This window comes from Pleurodeles waltl, chromosome 7 (assembly GCF_031143425.1).
Source record: "Pleurodeles waltl isolate 20211129_DDA chromosome 7, aPleWal1.hap1.20221129, whole genome shotgun sequence".
Taxonomy (NCBI): Eukaryota; Metazoa; Chordata; class Amphibia; order Caudata; family Salamandridae; genus Pleurodeles; species Pleurodeles waltl.
In genome coordinates, this window is record NC_090446.1 from 1,299,276,279 (window position 1) to 1,299,296,964 (window position 20,686).

At 46.0% G+C, this 20,686-nt stretch overlaps 1 protein-coding gene across 20 annotated transcripts in view; it reads left to right on the forward strand.

Annotated features, from left to right (window-relative positions):
- The window catches only part of EPN1 (epsin 1), a 250,587-nt gene that overhangs the window by 65,605 nt on the left and 164,296 nt on the right, over nt 1–20,686 (forward strand). For all 20 annotated transcript variants that reach the window (XM_069200577.1, XM_069200572.1, XM_069200590.1 and 17 more), the window contains exon 3: nt 11,577–12,025. In XM_069200577.1, coding sequence (XP_069056678.1) covers nt 11,798–12,025 — 228 coding nt within the window. In that variant the 5' untranslated portion in view covers nt 11,577–11,797. The remainder of the gene's footprint in view (nt 1–11,576; nt 12,026–20,686) is intronic.

Below are 20,686 nucleotides of genomic sequence, written 5' to 3' on the forward strand. Positions count from 1 at the left end.
CCAACTGAATAATTCGGTCTGTCAAGACACTTGGAACTACTAACCTTGCTCCCCGAAACAATAATCCATTAGACACCGATAATTCATCTCTTAACTTCCAGAACCCTCTAAATGCTTCATCATTCTTCATCTCAGCATCCCAAAAATTTCTGATAGAATGACATACATTTTGTAACACAGGATCTTCAGCAACTGCCCTTACCCACTCATCTTGTTCAATAATCCCTTCCGTGACACTACACACACTGAATTCATCTTCCTGGCTAATGTTCAAATTTTCCTCTGACTCAGAAGTAAGTCTTAATAAACAATCTGCAGTTTTGTTATAAGCTCCTGGCACATAAAACATTTTGAAGTCAAAATCTTAAAGTTTCAGAACCCATCTACTGATCCTACTCGAGATCAAATCAAGTCCCTTTTTCATAAAGACTTCCACAAGGGGCTTGTGGTCAGTGTAAACATGGAATTCTCTTCCCCAAACGAAATTCCTGAATTTATTGATAGCCCAAACTACTGCTAAAGCTTCTCTCTCAATAGTTGAGTAGTTGATCTCTGCTCCTCGCAAGGCCCGTGAATTGTACACCACTGGTTTAAGCTCCTCACCATTAGACTTCTGTAACAAAACCGCTCCCAAACCTTTGGTGCTGGCATCCGTCATGATCACGCACAAGTTTCTAGGGTCAAAAGATTTCAAACTTCCCACGTTGGACAACTCCTCCTTAATACTTCTAAACTCCCTCTCACACACATCATCCCACAAAAATTAAACTCCCTTCCTTAGCAACTTAAGCATATGTTCCGTTTTGGAAGTTAAGTTCGGCAAGAATTTGGCATGGAATTCCACCATCCCTAGAAAGGACAAAAGTTCTTTTTTTTTTTTTCTCGAGCATGCAGATTTAAAATATTTCTAACTAGCTCTTCTTTTGGAAACAACCCTGTTGAGGTGATTTTATGACCAAGGTATTCAATTTCCGCCTTTCCGAAAGAACATTTCTTTAACTTAAGTGTCAGACCATGATCTCTCAAAATGGTCAATACCTTTTTTACTCTCTCCACATGTTCCTCCTGTGTCTGAGCATAAACTAAAATATCATCCTGGAAGTACTTTATTCCTGGTTCTGAGCCAAATAAATTGTACATCAAACGCTGGAACACTGAGGCAGCTGACACTAGCCCGAAAGGCATCCTAACAAATCTAAAGGTACCAAACGGCGTGATAAAAGTGGTATAGTCCCTTGAATTGACATGGAAAACAACCTGATGGTAAGCTGAGGCTAAATCTAATGTTCTAAAATACTTTGCACCATGTAATAAAGACACCATTTCAGTTATATTTAGTAAAGGTAACTGGTCACTAATGACAGACTTTTTGAGATTTCTCAGATCCACACATAATCTGATCTCACCAGTGGATTTACGTGCAACAACAATCTGATGAGAAACCCATTCAGAGGACTCCACTGGTTCAATTATTCCTTCTTTGCACAACCTCTAGATCTCTTCCTACATCATCTTTCATTGATATAGGAATGGGTCGCATATTGGAAACTACTGGCACAGCCCCTTCCTTAATTGTAATGCGATGCACATATTTTACTAAGCATCCCACTTTGTCACTGAACACATCTTTAAACTCATGGACAAAATCATTCTTAATCATAACTGGTGTGGGGCAATTGGGATCCAAAATGACCTTCAGTTCCTTTTGGTGTGGCCAACTTAAAACACTGTCACCCTTCACTGGTACATAGACTTTCCCTACAATGGTATTCGTTTTGAAGGTAATTTCTATAAATGTTGATTTGAAGGTTGTAATTGCAGCTTCAGTCCTAATATATGGGAAACACAAAACGAAGGTAATTTTGATGTGTTGGGGTATTCCAAAAGATCCCATCCTCGTCACCAGTGTAATAAAGACGATCCTCAAGGATTACAAGTTCCAGTGGTTTCTTTATTAAGAAATATCCCATCCACATAGGCAAGTCCAACGAGCTCTGATACCTCCAACCGCTTCCTTCTCCAACCCACTCCAGTCTCCCTGAGGAATGTAGAATCCTGTTACATTCTAACCCTCAAATGATGCACTGCAAACCTTCTCTCCAGATACCACACACTGGGCCTCATTGCCTTCTGCATCCTGCTAGTGACACATGCCAGATGGCATATGTGGGCTCTGCAGTGGGACTTGAAGTTCCAGTGGGTGCAGCATCAAGAAGATCTCTCCAATATGGTTCAGATCTCGGAAGGGACTGAGAAAGACCTGCAGGGGTGGCTTTCGAATCAAGATTGGGTCAACGGCAGATCTCTCTCCCTTCCATAACCAGATCTGTCAGTAGTGACAGACATGTCACTCCTGGGATGGGGTGGCCACATGGGAGAGGCGGAGAACAGAGGTCTCTGTTCTGCGGCGGAGTCTAGACTCCACATCATTCTTTTGGAGCTCCAGGCGACCAGGCTTGCATTGAAAGCATTCCTTCTGTCTCTTAAAGAGAAAGTGGTGTAGTTGTTCAAGGACAACACTACCGCCATGTGGTACTGCAACAGAAAGGGCGGAGTGGGGCCCTGGACCCTTTGTCAGGAGGTTCTGCGCCTCTTGACATGGCTGGCACATCAGAGTATTACCCTGGTGGTTCAACATCTGCCGGCTCTGACCGTCGGAGCAGACTGACTCAGCTGTCTATGCATAGCCGTTCACGAATAGTGTCTCCATCCGGAGGTGGCTCAGGGACTCTTTCGGGGAGAGCCTTGTTTAGATCTGTTAGTCTCCACAGAATGCACAGTGTCAGCTGTTTTGCGCGTTGGAGTTTCCAAGGTGGTACTCCATCAGTGATGCTTTTCTTCTCGAGTGAAACTCCGGCCTCCTTTCCGCCTATACCACTTCTGTCCAGAGTTATGAAGAAGATCAAAAACGACCGTGCACAAGTAAACCTGGTGGCTCCGGACTAGGCACGGAAAGTTTGATATCCAGAGCTACTGAGCATGGCCACCAATCCTCCACTCAGACTGCCCATTCAGGACGATCTTCTGGCACAGCTGCAGGGGTCTTATCTCCACCCGAACCTGTCTAATCTTTGCTTTCATGTGGGGAGATTGAGCGGCGGCAGTTGACGGCTTTTGACTTTCCACCAGAAGTCTGTGATGTTATCTTGCCAGCCAGGCGTCCCTTCACCAAAATGGTAATTGGCATAAATTTGAGGCATGGTATACCAACAAGTCTCTTGATCCCCTCTCTGCTCCTCTCTCTGAGGTTCTTTTGTTCATTCTTTCTTTGGCCCAGCAGGGCTCTCCTTTGGCACCCTTAAAGGTTACTTATCGGCTATCTCAGCCTTTCTTAGATTGCCTGATCAACCTTCCCTTTTTATGTCTCCTATTGTTGATAGATTCCTTAAGGGTCTCATCCATTGTTTCCACTCCACCGTTTATCATGCCTCAGTGGGACCTCAATCTTGTCCTTACTTACTTGATGATGTGTGCTTCTTTTGAGCGGTTACACAATTGTCCCTTAAGTCTCCTTACTTTCAAAACTGTTTTTCTTGTTGCCGTCACCTGTGCTCGCAGAGTGAGTATGCTTCAGGCTGTTTCTTCAAAGCCCCTGTTTTTGTCTTTGCACCCTGACAAAGTGGTGTTACGCACTAGGGCCTTGTTCCTTCCCAAAGTAGTTACACCTTTTCATGTAGTCCAGTCCATCACTTTGCCTACTTTTTACACACCTCCACATCCTTCTCATGAAGAGGAGAGACTCCACTGCCTGGATCCAAAAAGAGCGTTGGCGTTCTACCTCAAACATACTAAAGATTTCGAGGTGGGCGATAAACTCTTTGTTGGATATGTGGGTGTGAAGAAAGGGAAGGCGGTGCAAAAGCGTACCATCTCATGATGGGTACTTCTTTGCATCAAAGTGTGCTACGCTTTGACAAAGAAGCAACCCCCTGAGGGCTTGCATGCTCATTCCAGCAGAGCAACTGCTGCTACCACAGTGTTAAATCGATGAGTTACTGTCCTGGATATCTGCTAGGTAGCAACATGGGCATCCCTGCACATGTTTAAAAAGCATTACTGCCTGGACAGTCGGTTCAGCAGGGACGGCTACTTTGGTAGTTCAGTCCTGCAGGACTTTCTAGTATGATCTTGGTTTGCAGCCCACCACTGAGGATGGCATTGCTTTGGTATCTATTCTAAGGTAAGGAATCTGCAACTAGAAGTCTCTATCAGATGAACAAGTTAACTTAGCTTCAGTAACTATTTATCTGTACAGACCTATTTTAGTTGCAGATTCCTTATCGACCCACCCACCCATCCTTCCTGCTTGCGAACTGATTTCTAGGGACAAGGATCCCCCATTCAGGGCCTTAACTCAGGAGCACCGTTTTCAGTGTTCGTCATGGCTCTGCGCTTTGTCATGGTAAGTCGTGAAAAGAAACTGACGTCACCGCGCAGAGGTGGCGTGGAGTCTATGTACGATTACTGACGTCATCACGGTGACTACGATGCCAACAACTCCTGCGGAGTCGACCAATGCCACTTAACGACGCTCAAAGGTGTACTGCTCGAAGAAAAATCTCTGGATTTAGTCTGATGCCTGAGGGAAATTCTAAGGTAAGGAATCTTCAACTAGAATATGTATTTACCAGATAAATTGTTACCGAAGGTAAGTAACTTGTTCTTCACTCACTCGAAATATATTAGCCACATCGACATCTCTTAAATACGTATACTTGAGTTTACTCCCAAATACTGTGTGCCAATTATGGTTTTCCTGTACTCTGGTGTCTCAGCCACTCCTTGAATGTGTAATATATTGTGATTTCCAAATAGAACACTAGTACACACTGTAAACAGCACATACAGTTATTTGCATAGGGCTGGGGTGCATTTTTGTTGAGACGAGTTTATGATGTGTTTAAAGTGGCTGGGTCATCAGCTTATGTTTCTTGCTCCCTGGCCACTTATGTCCACTAGTTCCTCTGAAAGTATGTGCACCATAATAAAACCACAAACACACATGATGTTGCCCGTCACCTGCAGCAAAGTGGCCAGAAGTATACGAGGCGGTATAAATAAGAAATTAACCATGATAAACATCTAGCGAATCAGCCAGAGAGCAGAAGCGATCATGGAGTGCCCAGGTTTGACCTCCCATGAATGTGGTGTACCAACGCCTGCTGCCTCTGTTATGTAGAGCAGATGTTCCTACTGTGCGTGTGCTTTAGGAGGCAGCCATTGGAGAGACTGTCAGCAGTGTTAATGCATAATAAATGTAACTTTCACTGAGTTACCAGACTAAGGTTCGGCATTTGATATTGAGCAGCTTGATACTCCAGGGACTACAAATCACTTGCAAACTCTATATACCACAGAGCAGGGAACCAGTGCCTTTATTTCAGTACATGATATAGAAATTGCATGTCATAGTGAAATGGCTTTAAGTGGGTTGCAAAAAGTGTGAGATGACAACATACACTTGTATGAAGTGGCCGTTGGTAATTGGTAAAAAAAAAAATGAGTACGTAACAAGTGAGTAGTTAGTGGAAGGACTCTGACCAGCAGCCAGTGGTAGTAATCGGAAGGAATACTTGGTCCTGAGGCAACACAACGGCAGGATGGCAAAGCAGCAAGCAGCAGAGAGGAGGAAGTGAAAGCAGACAAGTTACTGGTCAATCAGAAGCAAGCAAATTCGAGTGAGGTTGGAATAAGCCAATGGTAAGTTCACGTAAGTATGCGCTGGTTTGAGGCCCTTTTAAGTGTTTTTTTTGTATTTATTTTTATTTTTTATAATTAGTCACAATAGAATGCAGGTGAAACTTAAAAAATCTGCCCCACTCCAATCCAAAACAATCTGCCCCGCTCCAATCCAAAACAAACTGCCCCGCTCCAAACCAAAACAAACTGCCCCTCTACAGTTGGCCCCATTCCAATCTTAAACATACTTCTCCAATCTTCCCCACTCCAATCCCAAACAATCTGCCCAACTCAAATCCCAAACAGTCATCCTCATTCCAATTTGCCCCATGCCAAGCCAAAACAATCTGCCCCACAACAATCTGCCCCACTCCAATCTGGAGAAAAGCTGACCCACTCCAATCTGCCCCAGCCCAGTCCAAAACAATGTGCCCCACTCGAGTGTAATCTTTCCCACCTCAGTACACCAATCCACCCCACCCAACTCCTGTCTACCCCTCAAATCCACTCCAGTCCACCTCACTCCAATCCACCCTGCTCCAAAAATCCATCTCACTCAAATTCATGCCACTCCAATCCACCCTACGCAATCTAACCCATCCCACTGAACTCCACCCCACTGCAATCCAATTAACTCCACTCTATTCCACCCCTCCCCACTCTATTCTACCCCATTCTATTTCACCCCACACAATCCAGTTCACCCCATTCTAGCTCGCCCACTCTAATCTGCCCCGCCCCAGTCCACCCCACGCCACACAAATCCACCTCACTCATCAGTCCACCCCACCCCAATCCCTCACTCCATTTCAATATACCCAACTGTAATCCAATCCACCTCATCCAGTCTACCCACTCTATCCCAATCCAACCCTCCCCAGTTCAGTCCACCCCACCCCACTTTAGTCCAATCCACCCCACTCCAATCTAATGAAACCAATCCACCCCACTTCAATCTAATGAATCCAATCTACACCACTTCAGACTAATCCAGTCCAGCCTGATCCACCTGACTCCACTCCACATCCTACCAGTCCACCCCATTCCACACCAGTCCTATCACTCTAGGTCAGTCCACCCATCCCAGTCCAATGTAATCCATCCTCTTCAATTCACCCAACTCCAGTCCACCCCAGTCCAATCCACCTCACCCCATTTCAATATACCCCATCTAGGCTACCCCCTCCACTCCAATCCGCCCCACTCAACTCCAGTCCATCAGACTACTTCAATCCATTCCACTCTGTTGAACCCCACTCTGACATTCTGCAACTGAACTCTACTCAGCTGCATGACACTCTACTCCCCTAGTCCACTCTACAACATTCTACTCCAACACATCCACTAAACGACACCTCTCCCCCCCCCCCCCCACCTATCCCTCCACCCCTCCAGGCCACTAACTTTTAGCCATGCTGAACAGCATTCACACTGGTGTACAACGTGGCAAAAACACATTGCCGAGTCAATATCTTCTGTAGAGGTGAGACCTATTGGCTTTGCCAGTGCTTGTTTTAGGATTCCCTTCCTTTGATGTGTATGAGAAATGATAGCATGAGCCATACAGAGGTTATTTTACACGTTGATTTATTTTGATAAAGCGGAGCTTGTCTGCTTCCTTTCAGAATATGTGGAAGTATAGTGTAGCTGTTCTTGGTTGTGATGGATATAAATAAGAGGCCTCCTTTTCTGTCAGTTGTCACAAGTTCTTCCAGTAGTTTGCTTTAGTTTCCAGTTTTGTTTGTATTCGCTTTTTAGCTTCCTTGTATCATTTTTGGTAGTATCTAGTGACACACTTTAGTTTATTCTTTTAATAAATTGCCTCTAGGATTACAGTATTGTCGCCGATGTCAGCTTATTTTATTACCATCTCTTGCTTTGCCTTTCAATTTTTAGAGTGCCCTCTCTGCTTTGTGAATTAACCGGAGTGGAACATTATGTGCTGTTTCTAGGCATTGTTGGGTATGCAGTTCTCGATTAGCCTTGATTTGAACTAAATCAGTTACATTGATGGGGTAAAACTGCAGTAAATGTTGACTGAATGTGGACCAGTGAAATCGAAATCAGAGGAATGCACTCCCCTAGGTCCTCAGAAAGAGGATAGGACTGGCAACAATACATAGAGAAAGTATCCAGCTATTTAGGTAAGTCTCATTGAAATTAAAGACTGCAAGACAGCAGGAGTTTGAATCTCACAACTTCAGCATCACTGATCGTCAGTGGAGTGCTACTGCCCGCCAGGTACAGCGAACACTTTCTTGACCTTCATCCCACCCCATAATCACACTTCATAATCATGGGACTTTGTGCTCAAGCTATTCAAAGATAGTTGCTTCATGTTGCTTGAGCCTTAGGGTTGTCTCCAGCCAGACAATTCCAGCAACAATATAGAAAGTTTGGGGGATATTTCAGGTGCTTAGTTTACTGGCATCCTCAACATTCCCTCATGGTGCAGCAGCAAACCTGGCCCTCGGCCTTAAACACAAGGAGGGGTAACTATTCTCCAACTCTTCTTCCTGTGTTGCAGTGACTCGAATCTGCTATGATTTTCCTTTCCAAGCCCATGACCAGCAGTAGGGGACAGGATATGATATTTTCTCCCTGACTGAGAATACATCATGACACCCCAATGGATCTTAAAAATTGTTCAAAAGGCTTACACCCTTAATTTCATTTCATCCCCTAGCTTTTACTCCCTCCCACACCGAAAATACTTTTAGCCTGCCACACGTCTGTATTGATCATAGCCACTCTCCTTTTGGCCAAAGATCAAGTGAGAAGCCGACTTTGTCACAGGATGCTCCATGCGACAACCAGACTTTTGAGCTCCTTCGGGATTACCCATCAACAAGCCAAAGTCCCATCTGAGCCCTCCACAGAGGATTACCCTTTATAGGGCTATCCTGGACACAGTTATTTTCAGGGCCTTTCTGCTGCCTCAGTGAGTCTGTGACAAAGAGGATGTTAACGAGACCCAGGACTAAGCCTGAATTGTTAAGTTGAGGTTGGTTTTGAGGCTTGTTGGCTGTGTTCTTCCTTGTCCTGTATGTCAGATTAAAGCAACCCTGCAATTGAACCTATGGTTTTAGTGGGCCCAGCGCCAGGGGTTGCTTCTCTGATTCTGCAGGCCTCACAAGAGAAAGCTTAAGGCCTCACTTAGGGGCCGACGAGTGCCCACCTGACATGCAGCAGGTCCTCGTTCCCTTCCCCATTTAGGCATCACGCCTGTTACCGATGCATCACTGCTGGGGTGGGAGGGGTCATTTGAGGTAGGTGGAGACGTAAGGCCTTTGGTCTTCTTCAGGGAGGCACCTTAACATCTACTCTTTGGAGCTTAAAGCAATGCTCTTGACCTTGAAAGTCTTCTTTTTAACCATCAAGGAAAGTCTGGTACAGTTTTTAACTGAAAACACAACTTTAGTATACTAATTCAGCACACAGGGTTGTGCTGGGAGACTGTGCGTACCTAGGTGTGGTTAGACCAACGGACGATCCTTTCGGTAACCAACAATCTGGTGGGGTCCCTAAATCCCAGAACAGATATGCTGAGCAGACATCAGCTGACTGGACCATGTGTAACATCTCCATCTCGAAGTGGCTCAGGGCATCTTTGTTTAAGAGACGTGCACTGGCTAGTTATTTTCGCTACAGTTGAAAGTGCAGTGTCAAACCGTCTTTGTACTCGAGTTTCCTCGAAAAAAGGTAACTGAGAGACATATCAGTCTGCGATCGGACACTGGTCTGCAGTACCTGTTCCTGCCTCAGTTTCTGAGGAAAGGCAGGAGAGACTGGTCTCCAAGGCATCGTATGATCCCCTGCCTGGGCCAGGACAGGACAGTGTGCTACTCAGCAGGATCAGACTGGCACTGCGGGAGGACCTTCTGTCTGAGCTGCGGGTCAGGGGCCTGCATCTCAGTCTCCTTAGTTTATACCTGCATCTGTGGAATGGCAGTACCTGAATGCATTTGATGTCATCTTTGCAGCCACATGCCAGTCGTCAAAGTCCATCTATTTGGCGCGCTTGTAGAAACTTGTTGTCTGGTGTGCTGCCTGAAATACTGAGCCCTCACAATCTCTGATGTTTATTGCCCAGCAAGGTCTTGCTGTTAGGTACTCAGAAGGGTTATTCATCTGCCCTCTCGATATTGCTGTGTTCACTAGGCCAACTGTTGTGGTGTGTGTTATTAAAGGTTTGACCCACATGTTTTGCTCCAAAGCCTTCCCTTCTCCAACCTCGATGACTGGCTACTGAAGGCCGGCTCACCCCAAACAGTTGGAAGTCACATATGGACAACGGCTGACACGTTGACATAGTTTGGTTTCTCCATCAACATGCAAAGTTGCACAGACTACTTTACAATAGCAGCCCCTCATCAGAACCTTCCTGTACATGGTACTTTTCTGAGCCATCTTGTTTCCTTAATGAGTCTGGGACATTCAGGCCATGATCCTGATGTTCCAAGCTTGGACCTGGGTCTCAGAGCAGCTCTAAGGCATCTGGGACTCTTGGCATCTTACATCCTGCTTGTGGACCGGGCTAGGTGGTGCATGTGGTGTCTGGAATGGGATCTGAAGTCTAATTGAGCTTAGCACCAAAGCAGCTTCTCGGACTCCCTCCAAGTGTTGGAGACTGCGAAAGATCTGCAATGGTGGCTACTCGGCAGACCCCCGCCCTTTCCCCTCCCAGATCAAACAGTTGTGACGGATGCATCATCACTCCCTCCACAAAAATGCCATAGAACTCTGGGACCTACTAGACTCCACCTGCCCGGGCGTCCCCTTTCTCACCAAAACATGGACGAACTTAGCATCTGCACCAGCCATCGCCATCCCGAGCGACTTCAAACTGCTCTGCAAAGACGGTCGTCCTCGCCCAGGCGGCGGCCTGGCTATAGTATGCAAATCCTCCCTCTGCCTGACAACCAACGCGGAAGATCACCCCCCTCTCCGTGGGGCTCCTCCACTTCCATATACACGCCACCCCCAAGTCAACCTTCCGTGGCACCCTGGTCTACAGGCCACCTGCCCCCGACCAATCATCAGTGACTCCATCGTTGACATCATTTCTGCTCACGCTCTCGTCTCCTCAAACTACTAACTCCTCTGCGACCTCAACTACCACATTGGCAACAACACCAACACTGCTTCCCTGCTCGACAACTTCGCCACAATAGGATGAAAGCAACTGGTCATCCTTGCTAACACACATCGCTGGACACACACTTTTTGCCATCTTTTCCACCAGCAACATCATCAAGTCAAACAAGACATATTGCCAGGAATTCATGAAGGCTTTAGATGGTAGCATTGTTTGCTTAAGTCAGTTTATTGGAACATTTAATTAGATGATTGTTGAATACAAGATGATACTTTGTGGTTTGTATGTGTTTGGACAATGCATGTGTTAAACTCCACAACAAAATGTTATTGAGGAAACTCTTGGACTCTTATAACTTTTTGGAAAAGACAATAACCCGATCCACATAACATTTGAAGGAGTTGGAACACATGCAGTTTATCTTCCACCTCTCTGCCTTTAGTTGAAGGCATATCAGTGCCCTGTTTTGTAATGTTGGGGTCACACCTGCATTCTTGAAGCGTAAAAGAAGGCTCGTGGGCATAGAGGTGAGTAGTTGCGTTTTGCTGTTGTAGTTGCTGAGGTACTCTTGTGTTTCACCAAAATGCCATGCAATACCCCCAAACCCCACTACTGGTGTGATTCAGTTGAATCAGCAAAACAGTAATGGGTGACATCAGCACAAGTTATGTTTATCAGTCTTCGTATATTCTCATAAATGTATGATTTTTGCATCTCTCTAATGTCCATCTCTACAGTATAGGATTGATCACACATGCACTATCATTTATATTTTGTTTTGTCTTTGTTCTACTTTCAGATGCATCTATAGAGCTGCAGTCATGTTAGAATCCGACCACCTTGCAGGCCCCTACATGGACCTGTCTTAATAAAGCTCCAAACGTAACCAGATGTCCTTGGTGCCCTCCAGTCTCTGACCACAAACTTCACTTTCACGGTTTATAATTCCTTTCCCTTCATAGCACTTTGTTTGATCTGAAGGTTCCCAGCCTTCTCTCAAATACTAAATCAACCGCCAACATGTCAACTTCCTCGCTGCGGCGCCAGATGAAGAACATTGTCCATAACTACTCCGAGGCAGAGATTAAGGTGCGAGAGGCCACATCCAATGACCCCTGGGGCCCGTCCAGCTCACTCATGTCAGAGATTGCAGACTTAACTTATAATGTGGTGGCATTCTCCGAGATCATGAGCATGGTATGGAAGCGATTGAACGACCATGGCAAGAACTGGCGCCATGTTTACAAGGTAAAATTGTTCTTGCTGCAGAGTTACTTTAATTGACATTTGATACATGTAAAGTTGTTATACTGAGAAAATTGAAGACTTTAAATAATAGTTAGGGACAGATCACTAATTTACCTTTGAAGGTAATGTTGGAACTGGTCATCCATTGGCCAAGACAATGTCTAGCAATTTGTGTTTTGAGCAGATAAATGAAAAATGAAGTGCAGTATGTGAACAATGAAAATTTCCTTGAAACACTGCAACCATCTGGGATTCTCTAGGGTTGTCTCTGAGTAGATGGTCTAATAAAAAATAAAAAAAAACACTCCTTTGTTTTCAACCATGGCTCACACTCTTTCAAAGAAATGAAATTACGTTCAAACAATAACGATCTTGTTTTTTGTTTGCGTTTTTGCAGTAAGCATCCAACCATAATAAGACAGTGTGCAGTCAAGATATAAACGAGCTGTTGTCATACAATTCCAAAGCAAATGGGATACACTAGGGAGGGAAGGGAAAGGCAAGGAGGAGGTAGAAACCTGCCACTCAGCATGGTCAGTAGTGAACACTTGCAGGGGTGTCTGTCATCAAAGCAGCTACTCTAGCAGCAGGGTTAAGTGATACCCCACTCTCTTGAAAGAACATAATGTGGAGACTGTCTGTGAGGAAAGCTGTTTGAGGTCATTCTCAACCAGGCTGGGGGTTGGAGGGGGGGGGGGTCCACGGGTCCTCCGCAGCATCAGCCACGTGGTCCTGAAGACAAAGGAATGTTACACGAGTGGCCCATATATACTGTGGGCGAGATCTGACAGGCATCAGATCTCAATAGGTGTTGAGCTGCCCCTGACAGTAAGCAGCACTCAGAAGCCACTTTTCCTTAGTAAGTGCCTGCTGTCTACCATAATGAATCGCCACCCAGCCCTTGATCAGCAGCAGTAACATGGCTGTCAACTGGCGCACGTCCAGTGGAACCGTCTTGAGATCCTAACAGCACAACGTGGGGTAAACACTTAGGGTGGATGGGAAATGGGTGGGGGGAAAGGGAACGGGTGGGGGGAATGGCCTGTGATTTTAAAAAAATAAATAAAAAAAAAAAAAGTCTGCAAACACTGCCACCCAAAAGCAACGGACAACAGGGAAGTCCCATGCTAGAAGCAAGAAGTCCTCTGGTGGTGCCCTACAGTGCAAGCAGGATGCATTAGCCACCATTCCCATTAATTGCAACTGCACTGGTGTGCGGTATACTCTTTGTAACTATTTAAACTGTATTTAACACAGCCTATAGTTCGGGGAAAGGACCCTGGACTGGGAGCAGCAGTGTTTCCATTGCTCATCACTAATAGTGATATTTAGGTCATTGGCCCGAGCTTGATAGGCCAAGGGCTTGTGGGCGGTCACCTGCATATCCATGTAAAGGCATGTGATCAGCCTCTTGGAGATGTTAGTATCGCTTCTAGACCTGGGGACGTCAGGGGTGCTGTTGGGGCGGTCTCAGGGGGCTCGCAGGGGGCACTTGGAGCTAGTAGTAGGTCATGGGGTTGAGTCTTGAAGAAGCTAATGTTGGGTAATGAATGTCTTCCCACCTGTATATCGCGCCAAAGGATGTTAACTACATCCCATGAAGCCAGACACAAGCATCCGCATCCTCTGCTATAGGTATGAATGGTGACCTGCAATCGAACTGAGGGGCAAATAAATAATGATGTCTCGCCCTACATTGCAGCTCCCTCCACGCCCAAAATGTGCAAGCCACTGTGTGTATCTGATTCCAAGCTCATTTGGGAGTTTTATATAGCACTGTCCGCAGTGGGCATGGAGCTATGTGATCAGGTTAAGGCGCCGTGTGTGGCAGAAACGGTGTTCGGTGCAGTCAACAATGTGCAAAGTGCGCTTGTGCACTAAAGAATATATAAGTCCATGTCTGGGGCTCCCAACCCACCCTGCTCAAAAGGAAGCGTCAGTATCTTCCTAGCTACTCTTGGTTGTTTACCTGACCATGCCAGTGTTGTAAGTTTGGAGCTCAGCCTCTTACGGAAAAACACAGAGAGGGGAAAGGGCAAGTTGATAAACAAGTATGGAAATTTGGAAGGTATCACCATTTTGGCCACTGCCATTCATCCATTGAGGGATAGCAGCAACTTCGTCCAGGCTGATACTCTTTCCTCAAACCATGTCACCAGTCTACCATAATTCTCTGGCCAGAACTCATCTATGTCACGACTAAGCCAAACTCCTGGTTGCTGGACCATGCCACTTACCCACGTTATAGGGAATTCAGAGGCAAAGGACTGTTTGCTTCCGACAGGCAGTAATATAGGTTTTGCCCATTTAATGGTAATTCCCAAAATGCCACCAAATGAGTGATTTCCCGGAGAAGCGGATCAAGATTATTCGGAGGGTCTCTAACAAAAATAGGGTGACACCATCCACATAATAAAACTAGAATCTTCCTATGGTGGAATGCAAGTCCGCAGTGAGAATGATGCAGCTTGGCCACCAAGGGCTCCATAGTGACCACAAATAATATGGGTGACGGGGGCAATCCTGATGGTTGTCTCGCGACACCACAAAAGGACCAGTTATCGCTCCATTGATCCTCAGGTGGGTGACGGGATGAGCATAGAGTTGTCCGATCAGGTATAGGAATTTGTCTCCAACCACAAGGCGTGCAAGTAGCTGTAAAAAGTAGGGCCATTTGAGCAAGTCAAATGCCTTAGTGGCATCCAAGAACACTGCAGCTGCACTGAGACTGGGTTCAGTTGTGTCTAAAAGCATAAAATGTGCACAGATTGAGCGGGTCGAACGGCTAGTCATGAAGCTGGAGTGGTCAGGGCAAACAATGTTCGACAGTAGAGGAAGGAGACGCAAGGCGATCAGTTTGGTTAATATTTTATTGTCATGTATTATGGAAAGGGGTCTAAATGAGTTGCAGCGCTGTGGGTCTTTATGGGGCTACAAAATAGTAACTATGAGGGCTTCTCGGAATATAGGGAGAGCATCCCATTCGACAAGGACTTCTCAAACATAGTGGGTGGGGGGGCGTACACCTTGTAAAAGGCAGTGGTGAGGCCATCAATGTTAGGAATTTTTTTGACAAATAGACTTTCAATGACCTAAACAATTCCCTCCACCGTAAATGGCTCATTGAGGAAAAGGTGATAACCTTCTTCAAACCAAAGCAGTTGTATTGTATCCAAATAAGGTAGGAAGGTGGGGGTGAAGAGGCAGTTGCTGGGAGGAGGTGTACAGATCAGTAAAACAAATGAGACCATGTTACGCTGTGTAGAGTATGTCAGCATGAGCAGTTTGTTGGTCATCAAGAAGTTCACCCACGTAGTCGCTCGCCCGGGGCTTGCGCAACAGCCCAGCCAGAGTCTTAACTGCCCCATCTCAGCCGCCATATTAGCAAGCGGGAGTTTCCCTCCCCAAGTAACATCTTCCGGTGTGCCACCTCCTTGTATTACATAGGTTTGCTGCAGATGGAAACCAAGGTATCTGCATCACAAGATGCAAAGTACTGGAGTTTCAGAGCACTGATTTCTGCCTCGAATTGCCATAGAGTTTTGAGCACCCTGCCTGTTTAGCAAAGCAGACCCCGGGATCACTGCCTTGAAGGACTCCCATAATATGGATGGGGACATGACTGACTAAGAGTTATGAACTACTACTGAATTGGTGGCGGGTTAAACCTTAAGAATGCACCTGTCTTAGACTACCATAAATATTAAAACTCTGTGAACTGTATTGTCGCCCAATATCTATGGTTATACCTGTGCACAAATCACGGCACCTGCCACCACAGGGGCAATCCTGAAAGGATTACATACAAAAAGATATGGCTAGTGCACCACTGCGCAAAGTCTGTAAAGTCCAGTAACACAATGTTGTCTTTTAAACATCTTCATTTTTTATTATTGCTTTTTCTTGACCAAACGAGCAATCAGCCAACGCGTTTCGTCGTACAAAAAAGTAACAAAAGTAAAAAAAAAAAAACTTACTTCCTTTGCCGACCGGGACGGACATGGTTGATCCCTTACTTTATGGGTAATAATAGGTTGGACATTTAATTCCAATAATATGGAAAGACAATCAATTTAAAGACCATGCAAATATAAGCCCTGAAGAAGTCCTTTTGTGTAGGACGAAACGCATTGGCTGATTGCTCGTTTGAGGTTGAGGGTGAGGTATGTCTGAAGTCTTCTGGTAAGTTGAACATTGATTCCAGCATAGAGTATGTTTTCATAGTTCAGCTTGCTAGTAAAGAGGGTTTGGGTGATGGTTCTATGAGTAATAGTCGGGGCCATTTGTAGATCTTGTTGATCATCTTGAGTGTGTGCAAGGAGGAGACTGAAATTGCTATCATTTGGCTGGTCATGGTGAGTTGGTTGTCTTACTATTCCGAGGTTCTTTGCATGGGTTGCCGGGGAGGGGGTGAGTCTAAATTCAGCAGGCCACCAGTTGGAGCTAAAATCAGCAGGACACCGTGTGGAGTCCCAGAGTGCGGTATCTTTGACGAAGATTACTACTCCCATCTTGCCTTTGTTGAGCTTGAGGCAGTTTGTTTTCATCTATCTAGCGACGTCAATCATGCATGCAGATAAACTGGTTCAGGTGTTTAGCATTTTGTCAGAGAGGGAGAGTAGGAGCTGGGTCTCATCATAGGATATGACATTGATTCCATTTGTGCAGATGATGCTGGCGAGTGGGGGCATTGAACAGAGTGTAACTGAGTGTGAGGATCCTTGCGGAACTCCACAGATAAGGTTTACTGGAAGTTTCCTTTCTAGTTCTGTCACAAGATGCAAACAGTTATTGATTGGTGTATATGAAAATGAGCCTAAGAGTACAGAGGTCACAGGAGATGTGTGCTTTTACTGTAATCTGCTCATATTGTGCCATGTATTGAAGTGAGAACAAAAACTTAATTGCGATCCTTCAGTTAATGACGGCCACTGATAATTGCTCTAAGCTGTATTCCAAACGGGCACTACTACTGGGTTACAACCATGTGCCTTGGTGTTGCACCAAAAACGGTCAGTAGAACTGTTAAGTCACATCTCTTTTATATAGGGACATAAGCAACCCCAGAATGTTTCAACTCTGTAGGTCCTTATCCGGGAGCTGCAGGTGGGGTCTTAGCACTGTGAGCTATAAAAACCACATTGAGGCAGACGTTTAAGCCGTAGGGTATCGCTTGGAAAAAAGCAGTTATGGATTAAATGCTTAAACATGTGTAGGAATCTGGCCTGGTGTGTGGTGGGTACCTAAGGTAGTTATACCTTACACCAGGTATCCCCTGGTGTATTGTAGGCAGTGTCTAGAAGCCAGGCTCTCTAGCGGTAGCTGTGGATGAGCAGCCAAGGCTTATCTTGCAAAGCTAATTCAATACCACTGTAGTCACACAGCACATTCACACATGAAAGAAGTGTTAACAAAATAAAGGTACTTTATTTTAGTGACACAATTACCAAAAAGTACTAGAGAGGCAACCCTCCAATGGGAGGTAAGTAACACAATAGATATGTAAACTAGTAATCAGAAATAGGCATAGAAAGCAATAGAAAACATTGCAAATGCAAATAGACAATAGTGACTCTAGGGGAGCCCAAACCATGTACTAACAAAATGGAATGCGAATGCAGGGTCCCCACCTAGGTAAGTGGAATGTGTAGAGGGCAGCTGGGGGTACTAAGAAACCCCAAAGGTAAGTGCCCCACCCCCCAGCGACCAGGAAGAAAGGAGTAAGTTGCTGGATTTTTTCCCAAAGCCCCCGGAAGGAAGGAAGAGAAGAAAATGCAACACCCAGACAAGACTGCAGGAAATCAGCAATGGATTCCAGGCGAGCAAGACCTGTGGAAGAAGGGGACCAAGTCCAGAAGTCTCAGACAAATCCAGAGGGAGCGGGAGCTACTACCCACCCAGCTTTGGTTGCAGGAGTTGGTCGACGGTAGGATGAAGACGGTCGGGAATGCAGCCCTGGAGCAGGTGTAGAGTTCCTGGAGGATGCAGTTGATGTCCCACGCCGGATGGGTGATTGCAGTCGGTCATTGGCATGGAAAAGCCACCAACAAGCCTTGGCATAAGTGGAGATGCCAGGGACCGGCAAGGTCCAAGAGGACTCAGCCCATGGGGGAGTCTTAGGGGGACCCTCAGCAGGGCAGAGAGTCCAAAGAAAAAGAGGCAGCTCCCACAAGAGATCCACTGGATGAGGAACCAGGAGTCCCAGAGGGGCCCTCGCAGCACAACTGGAGAAAAGGGTCCCAAGCGGCAGGAGAAACATGTAGGGGGCTGTGCATTGCAGGAAGGAGTGCTGGGGGCTGGGACTACACTGAGCCTGAATATCCCTTGGAGGAGACGACAACAAGCCATGGTAGCTTCAAGAGACGCAGTGCACGGGGATCCTGTCCTGCGTGGGAAGGCAAAGGCTCACCTCCACCAAAGTTGGACAGACTGCAGAGAGGACCAAAAGGACTACTCCGGACCATCACCCGTGATGCACGATCTACGCAGCTCAGGATGAGAGGAGATCCACACAGCTGGTCCTTGTTGCAGTTGGTGCCTGCGGATGCAGGGCAGTGACTCCTTCATCCTTTATGTACAGACTGAAGATTTGTGCTCAGAGGATGCACAGCTGGGGAAATGTTGCAGAAGCTGGAAGGAGCCGTGGAAACAATGTTGCAAGCAGAATCTTCATCATGGATACAGATCCTCTGTTCCTTGAGGGTCCAGTCATGGTTCCAGTGGCTGGAAGTCGAAGTAGAGGTTTCTGAAGAGTCCTGCTGGAATCTTGCAAGCCGAATCTGAGGACCCACCCAAGAGAGAGACTCTAAATATCCATGAAAGAGGGATTGGTCACCTATCCAGGTGACCACCTATTGGGAGGGGGCTCAGACATCAACTGGCTGACCTGGCAACTCAGATGCTTCCAGAGGTCCCTGCCAATCTTGGATTCAAGATGGCAGAACCCAGGGACCCTCTGGAGGACCTCTGGCACCACCACTGGGGTGGTGATGGACAGGGAAATGGTCACTCCCCGTTCAATTGTCCAGTTACGTGCCAGAGCAGGGACTGGATGTTCCTTAACCGGTGTAGACTGATTTATGCACAGAGGGCACCAAATGTGCCCTTCAAAGCATACTAGTGACTTGGGGAGACTACCCCTCCCAAGCCATGTAACACCTATTTCCAAAGGGACAAAGTGTTACCCCCTCTCCCAAAGGAAATCCTTTGTTCTGCATTCCTGAAATTGAGCTTTTCAAGCAGCAGGAGGGCATAAACCTGTCCGAGGGGTGGTAGCAGCTTGGGCTGCCCGGAAAACTCCAGAAGGCTTGGGTCCTTAGAGTGCATGGAATCATGCTTCCAATACTAGCAACAGTACCAAACATTTGATACCAAACATGCCTAGGTTCAGAGTTACCATTATGTAGCTGGTCATAGGTAGTGACCTATGTCCAATACACACATAAAATGGCGTCCCCGCACTCACTAAGTCCAGGAAAATGGAACTGGAGTTTGTGGGGACACCTCTGCTAGTGCAGGGGTGCCCTCACACACAGGTAATCGCACACTGTCCTGTGGGCTAGGAGGGCCTCCCACAGGGGTGACTTAATGATCTGGTGTGGTGACCTGTAGTGAAATGGGTGCATGCACCCATTCACACAGGCTGCAATGGCAGGCCCGCAGATACACTTTACATGGGTGGCATAACACATGCTGCAGCCCATGGGGGGGAATCCCCTTTCAACGTTCAGGGTACCTGTGCACCATATACTAGGGAAATACATGGGGGTACCAGCTTGTCAAATGTGGGGTGTAAGTAACCAAGATACCAAGTTTGAAGGGAGAGATCATAATAACTGGGGTCCTAGTTAGCAGATTCCCTGTGAACACAGTCTCAAACACACTGACACCAGGCAGACAGTGGGGGTAACCATGCCAAGAAAGAGGGTACTTTCCTAGAACATGGTTGTATTCTTTTCAGTCTTTGTCACTGTCCGTATTAGTGGAGCATACAGCCTTCTCTTGTGATGGTCTTGCTGATAGAAGTACTAGTCACTATTCACAGATAAACCTCTTTCTATTGACATCCTTTACAAAGCCTGTAGGCTAATATTTAAATCCATCTGAAGCCTCACTTTCCTTTTCCTTGCGCCTCCAGTCACCTCCTACACACCTGACCAAAATATGAAAACTTCTGTACCAAACTTTAACCACACACCACACTTCGTACCAGATTTTAACCTAGCTATTTGAGATCCTGGAACTGCGCTTCGTTGGAACAGCTTACCGATTTCAAAATAAAACTTACAGCCATCAAGAGTACCTCATCACAGCTTTTACAGCCGTCACATTTAACCTTTACAGGCCCAGAACTCCTATAGCCCACATGATTAATGTAACCTTTTATAGACTATATCATAACTGGACGGCTATTATCTTAAGTGCCTTTTGGTATCAATTAATCAGTTTGTACGTACTGTCTGGTGCAAAAGTTATCATTGAGGCAAACCCAAAGTAAATTTGTGAGTGAAGATCAGATATTGTTGTCATTCTTTTTCCCATGTTGCCATCAATGGTGTCCTCTGGTAGTAGCCTCTTTGGCCACTGTAATTGAATGTTCTAGTGTGGATGGTAATAGTTGAGACAGTTACTCTAGACCACGTGACCCCGACACTTGTTATT